This window comes from Eublepharis macularius, chromosome 14 (assembly GCF_028583425.1).
Source record: "Eublepharis macularius isolate TG4126 chromosome 14, MPM_Emac_v1.0, whole genome shotgun sequence".
Taxonomy (NCBI): domain Eukaryota; kingdom Metazoa; phylum Chordata; class Lepidosauria; order Squamata; family Eublepharidae; genus Eublepharis; species Eublepharis macularius.
The window spans coordinates 35,220,501-35,241,175 of NC_072803.1; the positions used below are offsets into that span (position 1 = coordinate 35,220,501).

A 20,675-nucleotide genomic window follows, 5' to 3' on the forward strand; every position below is an offset into this window, starting at 1 on the left:
AAAGCCACTCTTGACCCTTACTTTGAGGAATATCTTCTGCTTGGTAGATAGAGAGCTGGAGGGTGGCCATGTGTGATGGCACTGCTGCAGACTTCAGAATATTGTCCTCTCCATCTTGGTCTTCCTTTATCTTATCTGCATCCTATGGGGAAGGAGAAAAAAAGGTCTCTGATCTGCCTCACAAATCTTTCTTGAAAAATGCACTCCATCTACTGCAGCAGCCATTTTGTAGTTGTGCCCACTACCTTGTGTCAGAATTTTCTGCCCTGGCCCCGGCCTGGTGGAACGCTCTCCCACTGGAGATCCGGGCCCTGCGGGACCTGTTACAGTTTCACAGGGCCTGTAAAACAGAGATGTTCCACTGGGCCTTTGGCTGAGTGCCAGCGGGTGTCCTCCTCCTTCCATCTAAGACTACCACTTCCTCTGGGGCTGCCCTCGGCCATCTGCTATTCCCGTACACGGACTCCCAATATTTGTTTAAATAGCCTGCTCCTGGACTATTTTAATGACTTTTAAAAATTATTATTGATTTTATGTTTTTGTGACTTTTAATGTATTTTTTGAATGTTATTAGCCGCCCTGAGCCCATCTGTGGGGAGGGTGGGGCAGAAACCAACCAACCAACCAACCAACCAACCAACCAACCAACCAACCAACCAACCAACCAACCAACCAACCAATACATTCCAAAGGTGCCCATAGGCTCAAATAGGTTGGGAAGAACCCCTGCACTAGATGAACTAGGCCTTGTGGAAGCAACTTCTTACATTACCCTGGTGCTGTGTGAAAGAGCTGCAGCGGCTTCCAAGCATAGGAGCTTAAGGACTGCCTGTCTCTGTCTGAACCCAACTTTTTTCCTCAAATACCTTCGAGGGAGGCTGTGAAATCTCCTTCTTGTTCAGCTTCTCCCACTAAGTTTATAATTAGGAAATAGACCTTCCAGTAATCAAAACTTACTGCTTCTTGTCCTCTCTGCAGCTGACAGGGTCAGAGTTGTAGGTGGTTTCTAGTCTCCCAACTGTATACCCAAGTAGGAGTGGGGCAAGTTAAGAATAGCTGGGGAACTTTAAGAAAACTCCTCCTGAAATTCCATGTTTTCCTCTCTCAGGTAGACTGCTCCCGCTCAAAGTTATTGCACACAAAAAACTCTATCCTGATGCTTACCTCTGGCCAGTATCACTTACTTCTGATTTTCTACCCACCCTGTATCAGTATTCAGTGGCTGAAAATGCCTTTTTGTATTAGGCTGCAGGAACTGAGCCAATGAGAAACTTCAAGGGGACCAACTCAACCTGGCATGGCCTTCTGCCCTCGCTAAGCCTTGGAGCAAATTGATGTCCATCTTTTCAGCTATCATCTTGAAAATATATTTAATTCTTCCATACAGAAAAGAAAACATTGCTTCACTCCCTTTAACAGCAAAGGAGGAAATTTCCATTTAGCTGGGCAATCCCTGGTGCATAGAAAAAATTAGTCTATTAGATGCAGGGCTTTTTTTCACCTGGAACACAATGGAACGGAGTTCCGGCACCTCTTGAAAATGGTCACATGGCAGGTGGCCCCGCCCCCTGATTTCCAGACAGAGGGGAGTCACTCCACCTCACTGGCTCGGAGGGCAATCTAAACTCCCCTCTGTCTGGAGATCAGGGGGCGGGGCCACCAGCCATGTGACCATTTTTGCCGAGGGCGATTTCAACTTTTAAAAACTCCCCCCTTGTTCTAGCTGACCCAAAGTGATGTCATTGTGCAGTCCTGAGTTCCACCACCTCTTTTCCCAGAAAAAAAGCCCTGATTAGATGCATATAGAACAGGGTAGGTTCAGTTTGCTATTCCAGTTTGGAATAGAGTAGTAGGTAAATTTCCCCCCTTTCCCTGCTGCAGTTCCTCACAGGGTCCTCCCTCGCAATTTTAAAAATTGCCTATTCTATTGCATGATCTTGATTGCTCATTTTGTGCTCCTGTCCAGGAGCCAAAAGGTGTTGTAAAGTTGAGATTTTACCGGTGCACGGTCCCCGGCTCCTAGGACACATAAGTTGACTTTCACGAAGCCCTTTAGCCCAGCATTGAGGTTAGTGGGGTCATAGAGACTCAGCCATTTGGAGTACAGAACGTGGCCTAGGACAAGAAAATGACAGGGCCAATATTCATACCATTTTGAGTGGCCATCTGCCTTCAATTTCTGTGGGCTGATGATGGACTCACTTGATGACATGATCAGAGGAATATTTTCTTACAATCAAAATTCAACATAAGATAGCAACTAATCGGGATTAGTTTCCCCAACCCACATTATCATTCACATGGAAAGCAGAAACTTTCAAATATTAAATATTAGGCTGAGCTGAAATTTTTCACAATTTCCCACAAAAATGTTGGCAGTGTTGAAAAACACCAGGCTTTTGAAATAACATTTTTGGCGCTTCTTGGAAAGATGTTTACCTATGTGCTTTTGCATCCCACACCTGCAATTGTTTTCTACTGTCCTCAGTGATATATAATCATGCAGTCAAATCTAATTGGCCATATAAGGTAGCGATAGTGCCCATACACTATGTGATCACCAATAGGTTGGGATCATTCATCTGTCTAAAAGGAAAAGCAGCAACCAATGAAAATAAAAATACACTGAAGAGGACTGGAAAAAGGAGAATATTTGCATAGGGTATTTTTTGAGAATTATTTCCCTCCCCTTGAAATTGCTATTATTAACCTGAAAATTAAAAGGAGAGAATATTCAGCATAGCCTTGCTAAATACTGTTACACTTAAAATAATTACAGTAATCTTTGAAATCAACTCTAATATGATATCAAATACTGATATCAAATATTCAGTGAATATTCAAATTCAAGCAATCATAAAATAACCTGAGAACAGACACAGACTTTGAGGACCAAGTTTGTTTTACATCTATTAGGGAAAATGTGTGAGGCTCGTGGTAGCATTTGTGAATTTGTGGTAACATTTGACAGCAGCATTGGTGGATTTGATGCAATGGAATTAACCAGGGCCGTTTTCACATGCCTGTTAATGCCTCTGAAAAATTGCGCAAAACTTGTGCCACAATGGCATCTTCATAGTGCGACTTCCCTTTTAATGGCGCGATGACATCAGAAATCATGCCATTAAATGGGAAATCGTGCTAAGAAGACGCTGTTGTGCCGTGAGTTTTGTGCAATTTTCCTGTCACAATCTCTCAATCAAACCTACCAGGGCTGGCGTGCCCATTGAGGCCAGGTAGGCGGTTGCCTCAGGGTGCGGGGTGCCGGAAGGGGCACCAGAGGAGGTGCTGGGGGTGTGCGCATGCGCCACGGAGCTGCAGCCTCCCAGCCCTCCTGCCCCCCACTGCTGCCACTGCCAGCACATGCCCCCAGCCAGGCGCAGCAGCCGCGAGCGGGCATCTGGGGCGGCGCAGGGCAACTGAGTGGGAGAGCTGGGAGGCCACCCGTGTGCCATCCCAGCCGCCCGCTGCAGCAATCGGGCTGGCTCATGCGCATGTCCATGATGACGTCATACGTGACATTATCACGCAGGCTGGTGTGTGTGTGTGTGTGTGTGTGTGTGTGTGCGCGTGCGCGTGCCTGTGCCCGTGCCCAGCCGGCCAGCCAGCTGCGGGCACTGGAAACCCTGGCGCTGCTCCTGAAACCTACCACAGTATACAAGGGAAAGGGATTTCAGTCTCCACTGAAACCCTGAAAGACACTCCCCATAGTGTCTTTCCTGACCTGGAAAGACACTATGGCTCAGTAGGGAGAGCTGGCATGGTGAAGTGCTTCGAGTGTCAAACTAGAACCTGGGATGACTGGTTTTGAATCCCTGCTCAGCCACAGAAGCCCACTAGGTGACTTTGGGCCTGTCACAATCTCTAAACCAAACCTACCTTCACAAGGTGGTTGTTGTGAGGATTAAGTGGAGGTGGGGGGAACGATATGAAAAGCAACTTTGGGTCCCCAATCAGGGAGAAAAGCAGGATATAAATGAAAAATAAGCCAAAATAAGCATAAGATCCTCACATGGGCAATGGCCACTCCTTCCTTGGCCCCAGCACAGGGGGTGTCGGAGGGATGAAGGCAGTGATTTTGGGTCCAATTCCTGGATTCTTGCCCAGGACCCCGGAATCACTAAGATTGCCCCTGTATCCCATGCCTGCTGCCAGCACAGTAAAGCATGTGCAGCAGGGGAAGGAGAAAAAAAGAGACCTGTGGCATTGGAGGGCAGCAAGTTTTATGCACAACAGCTTCTGAACTTCATCAATCCATCTGGTCAATGAGGGCATTAAGCAGTATTATTTAAGATCCACAGTTATTCTTAACAGAGAGCCAGCATGTTAGAGTGGTTAGAGTGTGGGACTGGGATCTGGGAAGCTGAGGTTTGAATCCCTGCTCTGCCGTGGAAGGTGACTGTGGGCCAATCACATTCTCTCAGCCTAACCTACCTCACAGGGTTGTTGTGAGGATAAAATAGAGGAGAGCAGAATGATGTAAGATGCTTTAGGCCCCCACTGGGAGAAAAGCAGGGTATAAATGAAGATAACAGCAACAACAATATGCATTAGTGCTTATTTGGAACGTGTGCTTGCACAGAATTGGCATCCTGCCCTGCACATAGGTATTGATTACTGATGGGTCCTGATTTCCTAAGGAATGGACTTAAGTGCTGCTGGAGGCCACAATATCTTACCTGGTGCTTCATACACAAGCCCAATTTCAATCTGCAGGGGGAGAAATAGAAGATATCATTGGAATTGTCAAAGGACGGAGGACAGAGCTCTTGAAATGACATTGCAATGAAATCTGATCAATCTTCAGACTTTGAAATTAATAGGTCAAGTTAAACAATTAAAATCTGAAAATTCAACTTTTTTCATTTCTCAAAAGTTGTAAGGACACAAAATCATTATAAGCATCCAACAAGAAGTAAAAACAATCTGCAGTGCTAATGCTGGGGGACTTTGGTCTCTATATCCTGCCTGGAGACCATCTGAGGGCAACTGGTTGGCCACTTTGAGGAACAGGAAGCTTGGCTGCATAGAATGATCTGATCCATCTGGGCTCTTGTGGTGTTATGACACTGGGCTCTCCTCCGAGACCTCTGTAAAGCCCAAGGCCACAAGCCCTCCCTCCTTCATTGTAACGATGGGCATTTAATCGGTTAAAATACTATATTTTATGTGAATTAGAAAATAATCCTCAATAGACTAATGATTACAGACAGTCACAGTGAGTTTGGTTCCTGCTACAGCACCTCCTTAACAAATGGATAATCTGGTATGGTGGGCTAACAAATCAAAGCTTCAAAACTAAAGTGAAGAATTTTATTTTCCGTGTCTATGAAGCCAATTGATTCAGCCCAAAACACAGTGTGGAGAGTGATGGAGAGTGCTTTCTCCCATTGTGGAGAGTGATGGAGAGTGCTTTCAACTTGTAGCTGACTTACAGAGCCCCCCCCCCCCCGCCCCACTGGAGTTTTCAAGGCAAAGAGACTAACAGAGGTGGTTTGCCATTGCCTGCCTCGGCAACCCTGGCCTTCCTCGCAGGTCTCCCATCCAATTACTAATCAAAGCCAACCCTGCTTAGATTCCAAGATCAGTCTTGCCTGGGCTATCCAGGGCAGGGTGCTTAGTGTGGTAACCAAGACTTTATCATCAGGGCAATACAATGCCAGTTAGCTTCCTAATTCTGCCTCTCCATTGACATCAGCTAAAGCAGCAGGCCTCACCTTGAAGACACCAATGAGGGAATCTGGCCGTAATGCCCTTGAGTTCAGCACCTATATAAAATACATACAAATAAATATAAAAACCATACATATAAAACTATATAAATATATAAAAAAACCAAACCAGAACTCAGGGCTTGACTGTTTTTATTGCTTTGAAGTGGGAGAATGAAAAAGCAACAGCTGTAAAAGGGGGAGCATGGTTACACAGGAGAACTTACTGGAGTTACCACTTCTGCTGCAGTTCATGCCTCGCTTGTTCTATTGTAAAAGCTAAGCTGAGACTAAGATGGGGTAGCCGGTCTTCAGATCTGGAGAATGTGTGGTCCTCACAGCTACTGTTAAAGCAGGCACAGAGCATCTACCCAAACTGAAATTTCCTGTTGTCTTTTTCTTTCTCTTCCCAGATCCTGTAGTTCCTCGTGTGTTTCCTGAGCCCCACATCATATCCCTGGTTGCTGCTGGTAGTTGTTGTGGAGGAGGGAGGAAAGTATGCAGTGTCATGCAACAAGTAAGCCTAACTGCATTCAAAGAGTGGCACAGGAAGGCAGTTTTTGTTTCTGCTGTAACTACAGTTTGGCTCCTACACACAAAGAGCCACCTCTATGTTCCAACACCTGAACTGGAGGACTGTACCATCATTTTACCTGGCATACTGAGCAAGTGTTACCATTTCATATTTCACTGTTTCAAGAGCTGCCAGGGACAGAATTGGGAACTTTCAGTCCAATGGCCCATTGCAGCAAGCCATTAATCAATATGGATGCTGGGTTTTCAGAGGAATGATGTTCAGAATGACTCTACCCATTCAGGAAGCTCATTGGTTTCCCTTGACCTGGAAGGGGTATGAAAGCTTCAACATCAGTCATGGACTTTGCTAGGGCAACAACAGTCAGCTTTGACCTGCCCTTCCAGAATGATATTCCAGGCTCCTGTTTCCTTGGGGGATGGAGCCATGTCAGTCTATTGTATCAAAATAAAACAGAAGTCGAGCAGCAGACTAACAACATTTATTGCAGCATGAATACTTCGCGTGGAACCAGTTCAGCCTGCTGGGGGCCAAAACTGGCTCTGGCAAAGTACAGGAGTATGCCCACAGCTGGCGTGATGACATCACTTCAGGAAGTGATGCCATCATGCCCCACGGGGAGCTCATCTGGTCCGTGATATCCTAGGTTGCTGGCCGGTGGCGGGCAATCGCCAGGGTTTTTCACTGCCTCCTGCTGATGGCAGTGATCAGCGTGCAGTGGGGCAAATCCCTAGGAGATTGCCCACCACCGCAACTGGGAAGCCTAGTAACAACCCAATCACTTCCAGTCTCATACACAGAGAATCACACTTGAAAGATTTATGACAGGATTCACATCAAACCAGTTCCTGTCCCCAATTCCTCCCCCTCCCTTTGGTCATTTTCCCTAGAAAAACATAGAATATGATTTCCTCTTCATTGCTTCTGAAGACCTGAACTCTGACTCACAAAAGTGCCTGAGGAATAATGTTTTTTAATCTGTAAAGTGTTACTGGACTTCTGTTTTATTTTGTTCCTTTGCTTGGTGGATTCCCCTCAGATGTTGATCCCAGCATTTCCTGCTTCCTTCTCTCCGTCCTGTTGGGTCTCTAAGCAGCTTATGGCCCAGCATCACGTAAAAGGTTCCAGTGTAAATGGAGAGAAAAAGAGCAGGAGTCTCTTGTTTACCTGTATGGTTATTAATTCATCAAACAGTTCAGAGGGTGTCTCCTGGAAATTCTGGACAAACATCTGTGAAAAACCAACAAAGTGAATCAATTCTGGACAACCATCTGAGAAAAACTAACCAAGTAAATCACTCTTAGTATTTGGTAATAACTGTTCAGGAGAAACAATATTATACAATTATTAGTTATGTCACCAACAAATTACACAATTTTTAGTTGAAGAATCAAACTTTGCATATTAGCTAAAAGCTCAAAATACAGGTACCTTTTTGAATAATTAAAAGAAATGGGAGAAAACCTATCACTCATTTTTAGTAGCAAAGACCATCTTTAACATTTTCTTTTCAGTTTTCTTTTACAGTAACACAAGAGCTAAAACAACCTCAAGAATAGACACACCTCTGATGAAAACTGCCCTCCCCCAAACAGAAATCCTCCTATTAAAAATGCCATCCCCAAATAATCAACTAAAGATTTTGCAGATTAATCTAACCAATTAAACCTTGCCATTTAAACTTATGAAGTGGATCAAGGAGGGAAAGGGAGGAACCTTCATTCTTTACTCTCTGGAGTACCAGGAGATTCAGGGGAAGATCATTTCAATTAATTCCCAGGAGTAAATGAATCCCCATCAGCTGGGGGAAACTGCTCATCCCTGCTATTCACTGTGATTGGCAGCTGATCACTGAGGTTTCAGACAGGCACCTTTTCCAGTCCTGCTGCATGACTTATGGGTCCTCTCTTCTTTCTTAGGATTCACATTTACTGAACCAGGAGCTGCTTGCAGTATGGACTAGTCAGTCTTTTGACTCAGAGCAGAACCACTAGTGACAAAAGGCACAGATTGGACACTTGTCTGCTTCCCTCAAGTTTTGATGGGAAATGTAGGCAGCTTGGCAGAATGTTGGACAAGTGACAGTTGAAAGTCCATTGAACAGCAGTCAGAGAGCGAAGCTGCGAGACCAGGATGCCTACATTTCCCATCAAAACTTGAGGGAAGCAGACAAGTGTCCAATCTGTGCCTTTTGTCACTTGTGGTTCTGCTCTCAGTGGATCTGTATGGAACCAGAACAAGGAAGATCTCCCCTTCCTCCTAACCATCAGTGAAATACCCTACTTCTTCTACTATGGCTATATAGATACCATGCATTAGGGCTTGTGGCATGGTAGCAGAAAGAGGGGAATTGTTGCTGTTCTCTACAACTGTTGTTTTCTTGTGTTTCCATTCTCAAAGTCTAGAAATCTGTGACAAAAGGATATGATTCATATGATAATTCAGGGCTTTTTTCAGCTGGAACGTGGTGGAATGGACTTCCAGCATCTCTTGAAAATGGTCACATGGCCGGTGGTCCCGCCCCCTGATATCCAGACAGCGTGTGCAGAGGGCAATCTAAACTCCCCTCTGTCTGGAGATCAGGGGGAGGGGCCACCGGCCATGTGACCATTTTTTCTGAGGGTGATTTAAACTTTTAAAAACTCCCCCCTTGTTCCAGCTGAACCAAAGTGACGTCATTGTGCAGTCCTGAGTTCCACCACCTCTTTTCCCAGAAAAAAAGCCCTGTGATAAGTTCTATGTGTTCTCTACTATCTCTCTTAGCAAACTGGCGCCATGTCAGAGGTCTCTGGGAATGAATTTATTTGTCTCTAAAACTGGAAGCCCTTCCTCTCCTAAGCACTGTGTCCCCTCTAGAGCTGAAGCTGGAGCCCACATCATGCTGACCTCATTGAAAAAAGGGGTATTCCCAAACTTGATTCTTGTCCTGAATGTGTGATTAGCAATTGTCAGTTTCACCACTGGCCTGATGTTGTTTCCTTGCAATTGTCGGGCTTCTATGATCAATACTCGTACCTGCAACAAGAGAGAAAAGGAACCATGTTACTCACTGCAGGAGTCTGTGGGATGATGTGCTATTGGTCAAACTTGGGAGATTTTCATAGAATGACTCAGAAGATATTGCTGGGTTGGTTCAAGGTTTGTGGGTAAGTTCTAAGCTATAGCAACGTGATCAATTTAATTATTGCAAGTGGGGGATCCACAAGGACTTGCAGGGACATCTCACTTTCTCTTCCCCTGCTATTTTGTCTTTCCCTTCCCTGTGGTAGCCTCCACAGTCTCTTCCCTTTTCCACCTCCTTTCCTTACCACCCACTAGCCAACCTATCTGCCCACTCCCACCCCACTCCATTTTCCACTTTCCCTCTTTCCCTCCCCTGGCACCCTCTCTCTTGGAAAACTTTGGATGAGTTTTGTGGTGTTGGCTGAGCCAGGCCCAGTTGTGCAGTGGAGATACTTTCAGGGAGTATCTCCCTTTCCCCTGTATTCCCTTCCCCACACTAATTCCTCTTTCCCTCCTTCTGGCAGCCCCCATGTATACACCTTTCCCTGCTTCCTTTACTTATTCCCACCCACCTTCATCTGCTCCCCCATGTTCAGCTATATTTATTATTTATTTATTACTTCATTTATATCCCACCTTTCTCCACAATGTTTACCCAAAGTGGCTCATGTAATTCTCTCCATTTCATACTCACAACATCCCCATGCGGTAGATTAGACTTATTAGCAGAGCTGCATAGTTTGCAGCAAAACACGAGGTGTGGGAGCTTGTGTGGCTGAGTATGCGTGGGAAAGAGAGGAAAGAAACTAAGCCCCTCCTCACTATCCCGGAAGTCAAGCTGAAAGGCATGGAATCGGCTTGTCTGGGCCCTTTTGCACTTCTCATGTTTGGTCAGTGTGATGCTCTTCTTTTTAGTCTGCATCATGTCAAAATGCATCAGGATTGATGAGTGCTGTCACTTTCGTCACTGATGCCATCATTGGCTTCATCACAGCACCAGCCCTTTCCTCCCCCCACTTTTTCTTGCACATGCAATGAATTGATGCATTGCTGGAATGCTGGATCAATTTATTGGAATGCTAAAAGATGGAATAAAGAACGTACATGGGAAACAGAAGACTGAAAAATGGATTTTAAAAAAGGTCAGGGCATAAGCGCCCCAGAGCTGCAGAAAAGCCACATAGTAGTTGGAGTGACTACTCATGGTAGCAAATCAGGCACAGATGATCACACACACAAAATGCTGCAGTATGGGAACTGAACTGGTGAAATTGGCCCATGCAGAAAGGGTTTTACACTCAGAAAAGAAATTAGAGTTCTTTGTTGTAGGAATTCCATACTGGATAGAAAAGAGAGATCATTCTCTATCTATGTATCTAGTCTAAGGATGTTAATGGATGGCAGGATGAGTCCTGCATCCACAGTGCAAGATGGTGAGGAAAGATGGAGGGAAGGAGAGAAATTAGACTTTCAGAGAAGAAGTTTGTTTGAGATAGTGATCTTGACATAAAGGGATCTCTGAAAGCCTTCCTATGAAACCATGGAATACTGCTTGGAAATCATTGCCCTAATCTCTTGATTATTAACTTCCCTTTTCTAGGCATGGTCCAGCATTAAGCTCCCATTCTGGGAATCACAAACATACCCGCAGCTCTCTTTTCATCTCAGGAGTTATGTTGTTTTACCTGAAAGAATTGTTTCTTGTCTGATAATGGTTTCTTGGCTGTTGGAGGAGAGCTGCTTCTTTCAGGTGCTGATGTAGCGTCGCCGCTTGCCTTCTGAATCCCAGCCAATTCTTCTTCTACCGAATCCTTCGTAGTAACGGGACACCAAACTGGTAATGATCAGAAAAAAACAGGGCTTTTTTTCAGGGGGAACGCGGGGGAACGGAGTTCCGGAACCTCTTGAAAATGGTCACATGGCTGGTGGCCCCACCCCCTGATCTCCAGACAGAGGGGAGTTTAGATTGCCTTCCGCACCGCTCAGCGGCATGGAGGGCAATCTAAACTCCCCTCTGTCCGGAGATCAGAGGGCGGGGCCACCAGCCATGTGACCATTTTCTCTGAGGGCAACCCACTGAGTTCCACCACCTCTTTTCCCAGAAAAAAAGCCCCGAGAAACAACAATGTAATCTTAACTGCTCCAGATGTCTCATGGATGTTGTCTCAAAGTAAATACAAATGTGCCTAAAAACCACAAGTAGCCCTTTTCTGACATTACATCAACATGTACCAGGAGTCCTACAATCATGTATATTGGGAACATGTGCTATCCACTGTGTGCATGAATCAGAGTAATGAAAACCCTAGTAGTTGTTTTGTGCATATCAAAGCTGTATGTGCATGCAAAAATATGCATTTTGCTCCTGTTCATAGATCCAGAGGAGTTAGCCATGTTAGTCTGTAGTTGCAAAATAGTAGAGTCCAGTAGCACCTTTAAGACTAACCAATTTAATTGTAGCATAAGCTTTTGAGAAATGAAGAGAGCTGTAGTTCTCGAAAGCTTATGCTACAATAAAGTTGGTTAGTCTTAAAGGTGCTACTGGACTCTTTACTATTTTGCTCCTGTTCATATTTTCTCCAAACCTGCTTTGAATTCAGTCTTCCCAAAGAGATACTACTACAGGCAGGTTTGGGAAGCTCAAAACGAAGACAGAAAATAGTTGAATGCATGATGTTAATTTGAGCCCAGTATTTAAAAATGCTGCCTTGGAGGAAAGGCAGAGTAAGAGCTCCATGTGGAAGCAACTTACATATTGGCCTAAGTCCTGGACCCATTCCTATACACTTACGTAATTTCTTCAAAGCAGTTTTTCTTGATTGCGGGATTTTTGGCTCAGGAGGCACGAGGGATGCCTTTATAGAGATAAGACACTAAAATGGAGAATAACATCAACTCTTATTAGTTTGTACACAGATAAAGGGAAAAATAGGGCTCAAAAAGTAAAGGTTATCCTAACCTAGGGAGGGGGTTGTTTGCAGCCATTTGATACCCCTTAGAAATATTTCATGCCTTTCCTCTGCAAAAAAAGTTTTTTGTCCCTTTATTCAGGCTTGCAAATAGCTTCTCTTTCATGCTGAATAACTGCCTCGGTGCAATAAAGCAGAGAAGGTTATACAAACTGGTTCTCCCTTTTTCAGGTGCTTGATATACTTTAAGCAATTTACAGTGGGATGTGTATGTGTATGGAGGGGCAGCTGAGCTAGAAACAAGTTTGAGTGGGTTAGAAATTTTAACAGATATATTTTTTACTCATGGATATTTCCAGAAAAATCTACAGGCAATCATTCTACCCAACTGTTCAGGAAAAAGTGAGCCTGCCCCCATCTCACACTTCTCAAGTCAATGCGTGAAAAGGTGACATTTTTGTAACATGACTCAAAATCTACATCAACACAAGAGAAGGAAAAATCAAATACAGAAGGGAACTCTAACTTTTGTCTGAAGACAACACAACAATTGACAGATCTCCAAATCCTATCATAGTTCCTTTCTGGCTTACACTTGTTGCTTTGTGGAAACGATCCCGAAGAGCCATTTTCTTCATAGCGATGATACTGTTTGGTCTTTCAATAACTGCTGCTAGGGGCACACTGGCAGATCCAAAGGAGCTAGAAGAGAAGGGAAATACAGGAGTCAGCATACAGCTTCCATGCAATAAACATTATTTTAAAGTTTTAACGTTTTGAGTTCTGCTCCCCTGCTGTAGATGGTTTTAAAGCAAAGCAAAGCAAAGCAAAGCAAAGCAAAGCAAAGCAAAGCAAAGCAAAGCAAAGCAAAGCAAAGCAAAGCAAAGCAAAGCAAAGCAAAGCAAAGCAAAGCACCCTTAATACTACACATTTTGAGTGAGTTAAAAGCCTGTCTTTAAAGGCCTTTCACACTTTCCAAAAGAGAAAATATTTCAATGGGATTTTGTTTTTCAGTGCCCTGCCCCCAGATTTACAATTTGTCCACTGGAAAAAACTGAAAAGCAGTCCTTGGGGGAGAAAACACCTTTGCAGTTCATCTTACTTCTATGCTAAAAGAAAGCATGCATGAATCAGAATCCCTACATTTCACTCAATATCTGTTCACAAAGATATATGCATTTTGTAATTTATAGCTGTGAAAGTATGAAACTATCATCCTAAAATACATCAGGAAGAAAAGACAGGACAGCATCTCAATGGCTGGAGAAGCCCATTTTGGTCAATTTTGGTAACTTGCCTGTCTTCATCATAACTGCTCCAGTCTTGTAGGTGGACATCTACAAAAGAAGAGCTGTCCAGTGTGTTGACTTCCACATACCACACAAGAGTCTGCAGGGTAAGCAAAAAGACTTGTCAAGACAAGGTAGTTACTTCTTAGGTTGCTTTGAAGTAGCGTTCACCTCTACTGTTCAATGGGAGAACTGGGCATATTTTTGAGATAAATGGGCACCTCTCAGAAAATAAGATATAAATTTCTTCAGCCTTTTCATTTTCTTCCTCTCATCTTTTCACCAATGTCTTTCCTGCCAGTACTGGTAAAACAGTTCAGGAGACAGGAAGACAGACCTACTGTCTCCTTTGTTTGCAGATGTGTGGAATTCTTTTTTTAAAATGAGTTGTTAATGGGAATTTTCAATGATCTTTTCTTCATAATATTAAGAAAAATACATAATAAGCAATTAAAAATAATTACATTCAGAAAATCAATTACATTGGGCTGAAGTCAGACTAAATTTTCTGCTAACAAAAGGCAGTTCCATCAGCAGAACAGAACGTTCCTGTCTCCCCCGCCCCTCCCAGTACAGCCTCTTGATCTCCCCCATATTCTGCGCCTGGTGAACAGTGGGCCCTCAGGGATGGCATGAGGAGCAAACTGGCATCTGCTGCAAGAAAGAGGAACGGACAGAAATTTCACCTTCCCTTCCGTTAGTGTAACATTTAATCAGAATCCAAGCTATTATCTGTGTGATACAAGATTATACAGATGAGAGACAGCTCCCCAGTGAATTTATGCTACCAGTGAATTTACAGTCCACGGGATAAATAAAAGAGGCACCAGAAGAAAAGGGTGAGAGAGGGGGATGAAAGGATGGGGAATTAACAGGAGAATAATTATGTGTCAACTGGGAAAGTTGAGATCTTAGGCCTCAGCTGCTGTTGCTGTGGGCCAAAAGAAAATCTTACAGCTTCGAGGCTACTCCAAAAAGTCAATCCCGTGTCACTTTAAGACAGATCTGCTGCTTTCATTAATTCTGGGCAACTTGTCACAAAGAGAGGCCACTAGACTCTTTCTCAAAGCCACCAGACTGCCAAGTGTCTGTCTGTCTTCTGCCAGATTCACCTGCCTACCCTGGTGTTTGAGTATCTCACATACATGACTAATTCATGGGAATCATCTCAAATCTTGACAAAACCCCAAACCTTGCGAGTCCATCACCAGGTCTCAGGAGCTCACCTCATTCCAAATGGGATCCTGGTTCTTCTGTATGACTCTTGTGCTTCTTGTGACATCTATGGGAAACAAAATACCCTGTAAATATTGACATTCGGTTTCTTCTGGTTCACAGTTTAATAATACAGGATGAATGAAAATGCACTAGAGGAGCTTGAATGACACACTACAGTGGGTTCCTTGGGGAAAATAAACCTGTGGGCTCTTTGTGACAGAACTTTAGAGCAATTCCCGTGTGTGCTTATGAAAGGAGCTGGTCTTCTCTGATGCAATTTATCCAGTGGAAGAAAGATCAATGAACTTTGACAATGACAGTTATGAGCCAATGAACTTCTGAATTCTACCCAACAGTGTAAGATGGAAACATCCAAAATGGAAAGCCAGGTTGGGACGTAGGTCTTCCCAATAGCGAATAAAATTCCTTCAGCTCTGCTCGCTCCCTGGGCCGTTCTAATGTTCCCATGGGCCAAAGGGCCAATAACGTTTTCAGCGGCTTTTCTGTGCTCCTACAAAAATGTGGTGCACTTGCAGCCATGACCAGAATACGTTTGGTTATTCAAAAATAGACTTGAATATAGTGATGCTTTACCTCTGAAGGTGGCAGTTACACAGGTGTCAGGATTGTCAGCAATTTCTGGTGGTATGTGAGCGGACACAATAACCAGACTCAACATGTTCAGCTCTCCTTTGGTGCTTTCCTCCCTAATTTATAGTCTCAGATTATGATTCCCTTCAAATTCCTACTAACAAATCCTTTCTATTCTCAATTCTGTCTTTTTCTAGCAGTCTGCTACACTCAGTTTCAAAGTCCCCTACTAGTCTTTGTCAGAATTCCCAACCTCTAAAGGTTCTTCTGTATCTAGGAAGTAGATCTAATGCAGCATGACATCATAAAATAGTAAATACAAAGCAAAACATCTAACAACTGATGTCACAATTGGAGAGGGGCCATAGCTCAACAGTAGACCATCTGTTTTGCATGCAGACAAGCCCAGGTTCAATCCACAGCATTTCCAGTTGAAAGAATAATAATAATAATAACGTTTGATTTATATACTGCCCTTCAGGACAACTTAATGCCCACTCAGAGCAGTTTACAAAGTATGTTATTATTATCTCCACAACAATCACCCTGTGAGGTGGATGGGGCTGAGAGAGCTCCAGAGAACTGTGACTAGCCCAAGGCCACCCAGCTGGCTTCAAGGGGAGAAGTGGGGAATCAAACCCGGCTCTCCACCCGGCTCTCCAGATTAGAGTCCCGCACTCTTAACCACTACACCAAACTGGCTCTCAGGTGATGTGACAAACCTCATTGTGAGACCCTTAAGATCTACTTGCTGGTCACCACAGACAACACTGACCTTGATAGACGAATGCTCTGATTCATTATATGGTAGCTTCATGCATATTTAACCCCAGTTTCTCCAATCAACTCCACTGAGGAAAGAAAGTATGAGACATTGATTAGTTAATAGAAGGGGAAATGAAAAAGAAAAAGTAGCAGTGCCTCCACCCCACTGGCTTACACTGATCCTAACCAAACAGATAATTACTAAATAAAGGAAAATGCAATTACAAAGCAGCTCTCCAGATCCTCTGAGAATCACCATTTACTATTCACTATTCTTATGTATAAAATACAAACTGGATTTATTCAGCATGGAGAGATAGGTCAATAAAGTCAGACACAATATATAAAACTCAGATTTAGGCAACTCATGTTAAAGTTGGAACAACAGAGGTGATGCAGTTCTTTATTATCTCTCTGAGACTTTTTGCAAGCCTTTCTCAAACTTTCCTACCACTGGAAGAGCTGTAGTATGGTCAATTCTGGGCTGTGAAATTCCTGGAGATTTGGGGGTGGATCCTGCGGTGTAGCAGAATTTGGGGAGGGAGCACAGGAGGGCATGATACTACAGAGCCCACTGAAAACCAGTTATAATTCTAGGAGATCACCAGCCCCCACCTATAGGTTGGCATAGCTGGTTCTCGGTGGTGGTGGTGGTGGTGGTGTTCTTTGGCATTTTGGTGTTGTTCTCAATCTCCAGAGGCCGTGGCTCTGCTTTAGGCTCTTTCCCAGGCTGCTCTGTTCTCTGCACAGGACTCTTCTCCCCCTCGGATAGTTTCCATCTACGTTTCTCCTCAAAACGTTTTCCCTTTCCCTCAGAAATCTCTCTTCTTAGAAACTTCGTACCGCTTCCTCACATGAACAAAATATCTTTCCCCCACTAACTTCCACAGAGAGCCAAACTCAGAGGGTTTCACACAAAATTTTTGTTTGATTGTGACCAGTCCATGAACTGATTCAAAATATCTGGTGGATTTCATTCTAATGGTTTTTACTGGTTAATGCAGTATTAAAATTCCATATTTCACCAGTTTTCAGATGCAGTTGGTGTTGGAGTATGCCAGTGGGTGGAAATACATGTTACTAAGAGAGCCAGTTTGAGAGCCAGTTTGGTGTAGTGGTTAAGAGCGTGGGACTCTAACCTGGAGAGCCGGGTTTGATTCCCCACTCCTCCACTTGAAGCCAACTGGGTGACCTTGGGTCAGTCACAGCTCTTTCAGAGCTCTCTCAGCCCCATCGACATCACAGGGTGTTTGTTGTGGGGATAATCATAACATACTTTGTAAACTGCTCTGAGTGGGTGTTAAGTTGTTCTGAAGGGCAGTATATAAATCAATATTACTATTATTAAGTACCTAGGGATGCTCAAGTGAACCTCATTTCATGTGTCCCCCCTCCAACTTTCCATGCACTCGCTTGCAGTCACACTTCAATTTGCTCTGCATGAATACATTCACATATTCAATATCAGTTCCTCCTCTACTGCTAAAAGTATTCCAGTTTCCCCCTCCTCCTTTCATTGAAATGAAGATCCTGACACTTTCTCACACCTTAAAGAAATGCAAATTGGCAAGGCAAAGGAACCTGCAGTGAAAATAGTGCTGAATTGGCACTCTGCCCTCCAGACCGCAGATGCAATCACATAAAGGGAGCTCCCATGAAAGCGGTATGGATGTGCACCGAGCAAGACAGCCTGCATGTGAACTGAGGACCACATATAAAATCCTGCACTTGAGCGTCCCCAGGTACTTTGCAACATGTATTTCCACTCAATGTCATGTGCGCAAAGAAGAAGATCCTGCCAGGGGCAGCAAGTTAGTTAGACAGGACAGCAGGGCTACTTTAAAAATTCTCTAGAGAACCCTCTCAGCTAACAAGCAGCTAAATTTAGTTTCTTCTCTTTCTTATCAAGTTTGTTAGTTCTATTAATAAAGCTTTTGTTTAATCACACCAGTGTGATTGCTGCACTTGCAACAGGTGGTACTTTTTAAATGTTATGTGAGAAAGAAATCAGATTCTCATTGTGAACTAGAGAGCAATTCTGAAAAAGCAACTTCCATGCAATTTAGCACATCATAGTAAAATAATAAAAAAAAGGCCCAGCATATCTACCCATTTTTGCAATGGGCAGAAAAGTCCTTTGACATTTGTAGCATTTTTGGTCGGGGGGGGGGTCACATTTTTTTAAATGCCCACAACTAGTAATCAAAGATGACATCAGCCATGTGCTGTATCATATGGAAATTATGTACTTCATTTATACCCTACCTTTCTCCCTAATGGGGACATACAGTGGCTATTTTATCTTTACAACAACCCTGTAAGGTAGGCTATGCTGAGAGTGTGTGACTGGCCAAGGTCACCCATCAAACTTCCATGGCAGAGTAAGAAAGGGTCTTCCAGATTCTGCTCCAAGTCTCTAACCACATACTGGCATACACTGGAAACATGATAGCCGCAGAGTTTTTCAAAATGGTGAAGGCAACGTGATAGACAATGTTGCGTATTAGATGCGTACCTGTCACATCAACTCTAGTCAAAAAGGTTTTGTAGATTTTTGTTAGGGTGGCCAGCTGGCCCGAAGAAAAATGTCTTGACTCTTTAACAGAAGCTTTACGTGTGGAAATATAAATGGACAGTTGAAGCTTTTCATGACATGGAGTTAAATAACATCCCATTAATCTCTATTAAAGGACAGGATGTTTTTCTCTAGACCAGTTGGCAACCTCAGTTTTTGTAGTGCTTCAAACCCCTGTAAAACGTATTTGATCCAAGGCAATAGTGGGACAAAAAAGTATCAATGTAAAGGAAGTGGTTTCTATTACCTTAACACTTTTAACTCTCTTGAAAATTAAAATCTGTTTGCAGTTTACATTACAGTGCTCTGCAAGTTACATGGAAGCGATCTGCTGATTCTCTATATGGTCACAAGATGTCTCTGCTTGTTAGATAAAGTTTAGGCATATTTACAGCCATGTCTTCTGCACAAATTCTGCACAGGAGACTAGGGATCTCTCTCTACTCATAAAATTCTCAGCGTTCTCACCAGAGTCCCACTATTCCTTAGGGGAAGTATTTTCGGCACATTTAAGATCAAACTAAAAGTGATGATGGGAGATTCATGAGCAGTCTTTCCCGGTTTTAAAGGGTGTAAAAGCATATGTTTACAACATCTATTTTATTTATATTATTGTTTTAGGTTTATGTTACTGGCTATATTTTATAGCCAATCCTGCAAGTCAGGATCAAAGGCAGGATATTAATGTAATGGTAGGGCAACAAGACCATGGGCAATGGCAAACCACCTCTGTGTCTCTTATCATGAAAACCCCATCATGGGTTGCCATTAAGTCAGCTATGACTTGAGGGCACTCTCCACCACCAGGGCTGTAGCTAGCCTTCCTCACCAGGTGGGCTGCGGCAGTTCCAGGTAGAGTCAGACCTTCTCCAGCCTTCTTCAACCTTGAATGAATTCCTTCCCAAGGAATATATCAGATACATGGCTGCAGTTTTTCAAATGTTTGTATAATTCATTTATCATTCAAACTTGTCAGATGTCATGCTCTCTGGGAAAATGTGTCATTCTGCGTCAGTCTGACAAGGCGTATGTGTCATTTTGACAGGGTTTCATCCTAACCTCTGATCTTTTATTCTGTAAACAATCTGTACTGAAGGATAGATAAGGCCTTCCAATGCTACTGGTCATGTCTCTCCCTAATGGAGGCAGTGCCTGGGGTTATTCCATGTAAGAAATAAACCCATTTTTCCTCTGTAATCACTGTGTTTGGTGTCTTGAAATATATATGGGTCAGTGGTAGTAGGGGACTCATAAATTGGAAGCGGAGTAGTATTTTAAAAAAACTCCCCTAACAAGATCAATTGCCTTAGACTGGAGTAACTTGACATAGGATTCCACTGCTAGTAAGTTGCCATGCTCAAAGCTGTAGTAGAATCATAGAATGGTGGTGTTGGAAAGAACAAACGTGGTGCATTGAGCAAGGAGCATTTGCAAGCAACGTCATAGACCAGAAAACCAATGAAATGGAAAGACAGAAGCAGTGATGGGTTATTATGATTCCCTCAGGTTTAACAAAGAGTGTCAAATCTTATTGGATCTGTTCCCAAGAGTTCCATGTGCCGTCAACAAAACATTTAATGGAGTTCATTAAAATGAGATTAAGTAAGAAAACTGGCAGGTGTGGTATGAAATGATGGGTTTTCCAGCAAAACTGGAAAGGTATAAAATGAGATAGCCCATGACATTTCAGCGCCTGAGGAGAAAAATCCAAATGGCATCTTCTCTTCCCAAAATCCCCCTGGAAGTCCAGCCGCATTTCCAGTGAGGCTGAAGGCTTCCCGATAGGCTGTGCCCCAGGAATCCGATCTGTCTGCCTTCCACTCTGCTACTCTTAAAGTGCAATCCTAAATGACACTCTTCGGAGCCCATTGCCTTCTTACAAAATCCCTCATCTTGTCTGCTTTGCTAGGTTAATGGTATTAAGACTTGTCAATCATTCAATAGCCAGGGACTGTTGAGAGAGCAATTTGTGGTAAGCAGGTACAAGGCTGGCTGGGGGAGTAACACAAGTGGTGCTGTGATTGCACAGGGGACTTAAATTATAGATTTGGCGTTTCAGCCTGGTAGAAATTTTTATTG

General features: G+C 43.5%; 1 protein-coding gene across 1 annotated transcript in view; it reads right to left on the reverse strand.

The window, feature by feature from the left end:
• The window catches only part of FER1L5 (fer-1 like family member 5), a 76,432-nt gene extending 61,088 nt beyond the window's left edge, over positions 1-15,344 (reverse strand). Inside the window, exons 1-11 of the mRNA XM_054997242.1 lie at positions 15,260-15,344; positions 14,674-14,729; positions 13,456-13,547; positions 12,752-12,860; positions 10,935-11,060; positions 9,133-9,261; positions 7,414-7,476; positions 5,718-5,768; positions 4,680-4,710; positions 2,000-2,115; positions 22-142 (exon numbers count right to left, since the gene is read on the reverse strand). Coding sequence (XP_054853217.1) covers positions 22-142; positions 2,000-2,115; positions 4,680-4,710; positions 5,718-5,768; positions 7,414-7,476; positions 9,133-9,261; positions 10,935-11,060; positions 12,752-12,860; positions 13,456-13,547; positions 14,674-14,729; positions 15,260-15,344 — 979 coding nt within the window. The remainder of the gene's footprint in view (positions 1-21; positions 143-1,999; positions 2,116-4,679; positions 4,711-5,717; positions 5,769-7,413; positions 7,477-9,132; positions 9,262-10,934; positions 11,061-12,751; positions 12,861-13,455; positions 13,548-14,673; positions 14,730-15,259) is intronic.
• Positions 15,345-20,675: the final 5,331 nt, after the last annotated feature.